Here is a 2129-nt window from a genome sequence, read left to right on the forward strand (position 1 = left end):
CACTCACTCACACACACTCACTCACTCACACACACAGTCACTCACTCACACACACACTCACTCACACACACACAGTCACTCACACACACACACACGGGTTAAATGGGTCCAGCAGCACATGGTTTCTGAGCAGTGGGTTATTCCAGAACACTCATGCTCCTGTCAGATATTTCAGGCCGTTGGTGTGAACACGAGAGTGTTTGTGTGGCATGATCTTCACCAGATCTAGTCCAGCTTTATAATTCCAGACTTTATTCCTCTGAATCAGATGAATCCTACAACATGTCCAGGCCATATTTCATAACACATGAACAGAAAGAATTGCAGAAATGTTCATGGTCCTAGAAAAACAGGAAAGGTACTGATCATTTCATGGACATTTCCTTCAACCACTGCAATGCACAACTCTATACAATATGCATAAGTCAGATAAAACATCTGTGTAAAATCAATTCCATATTAACACAATACATTGAGCACTATTTTTCCTGAGTTTTCTTAGTGTGTAGACTTTGCTTTCTTTATAAACTATATAATTTTATTTATTTGAACCATTAATTATGAGCTAAAATATTACCTGAATTTTTTTTTAATAAGAAATATCAGGCTTTAATTTTATAATTTCTATTTTCACTTAAATTTGAGTTAAGTAATTTTGTTGTGTGTTTTTGTTATTTTTATTAGTTTTTAATGTCTACATAATGCATTTATTTATTGTTATTTTGAAATACATGAAAATTAGAAATATTGGTTTGACAATTAGCTGAAATAAATTACTCTTTTTTTTTTATTTTTATTTATTTATTTTTTGGTATGGAAGCCCATTTCTGCCACTGAATAAAAATTTTTTTAAAAAAAGGTAATTGCAATTTTTATCTGAATTCTTCTCTCATAATTGTGAGGTATAAACTTGCAGCTTTTAGGAAAAAAAGTCAGAATTGTGAGAAAAACAGTCGCAATTACCTTTTTTTATTTTTGGTGGAAATTGGCTTTCAGAATTCTGTTGAATTTATATTAAAAAAAAAAAAATGATTTCAGTTTTAGTTAGCTATAATTATCCTGCTGTCTAAATTATTAGTTCATCCAAAAATTAAAATTCGGTCACCTGAACCTGCACGACTGACTTTCTTCTGTGGAACACAAAATAAGATACTTCAACAAATGTTCACGCTGCTCATTAACATACACTGAAGACAAACAGTGAGCAGGACAAAATAGACCGTAAAAGTATCATAAAGTGTCTCTTTTTTTGTGTTCCACTGCAAAAGGAAAGTCCTCCGGGTTTGTAAGAACATGAGGGTGAGTCCGTAATGATTCAGACATCTCTGTCTGCTGTGTTTCAGGCAGACGGTGTCTGGGTGTCCTCCGATGGATGGAGATCAGCGGCCGCTTCCGCTATTACTTCCAGCACCCCTGGTCTCGTCTGCTCGTGGCTTACCTGGTCACCTTCTTCAACTTCCTGATCTTCGCCGAGGACCCGGTGTCTCACAGCCAGACGGAAGCGCACATGACCGTGGTGGGAAACTGCTTCTCGTTCGTGGTCAGTAAATATCCCGGAGGAGGATGGAACGTCCTCAAGGTCCTGATGTGGATCCTCGCCATCATCACGGGCCTCATCGCCGGCAAGTTCCTGTTCCATCGACGCTTGTTCGGTACGTCCGCGATTTTATTGTGATTATTTATTTATTCTTCTCCTCGTCTAGGGGCTCAGATCGATTATTTAATCTCAGACGAAGGGCAGATCATTAAGATAAGGTTTGCAGCACAAGACGTTTCTGACTTGTGTGTCTAGTAAACTAGTATAGTATCCAACTTGATGTTTTATGATTTTATGGTCCCATAAGTCTAATGTAACGTATTGTTTTAAAATAGATATATTAGTTAAGTTATTACAGGCCACTTATATATTTATATAAATATTTAATAAAGGGCAGATAAGATAAGGTTTGCAGCACAAGACGTTTCTGACTTGTGTGTCTAGTAAACTAGTATAGTATCCAACTTGATGTTTTATGATTTTATGGTCCCATAAGTCTAATGTAACGTATTGTTTTAAAATAGATATATATATTAAGTTATTACAGGCCACTTATATATTTATATAAATATTTAATATTTTATTTATATAT

General features: G+C 35.5%; 1 protein-coding gene across 1 annotated transcript in view; it reads left to right on the forward strand.

Annotated features, from left to right (window-relative positions):
• Window positions 1-1343: 1343 nt before the first annotated feature.
• LOC107721208 (transmembrane protein 117-like) overlaps window positions 1344-2129 on the forward strand; it is a gene marked incomplete at both ends in the record, with an annotated part of 24633 nt that continues 23847 nt past the window's right edge. Inside the window, one exon of the mRNA XM_016529103.1 lies at window positions 1344-1652. Coding sequence (XP_016384589.1) covers window positions 1344-1652 — 309 coding nt within the window. The remainder of the gene's footprint in view (window positions 1653-2129) is intronic.

The sequence above is a fragment of the Sinocyclocheilus rhinocerous genome, unplaced genomic scaffold (genome assembly GCF_001515625.1).
Source record: "Sinocyclocheilus rhinocerous isolate Xijiao unplaced genomic scaffold, SAMN03320098_v1.1 scaffold4410, whole genome shotgun sequence".
Classification (NCBI taxonomy): Eukaryota; Metazoa; Chordata; class Actinopteri; order Cypriniformes; family Cyprinidae; genus Sinocyclocheilus; species Sinocyclocheilus rhinocerous.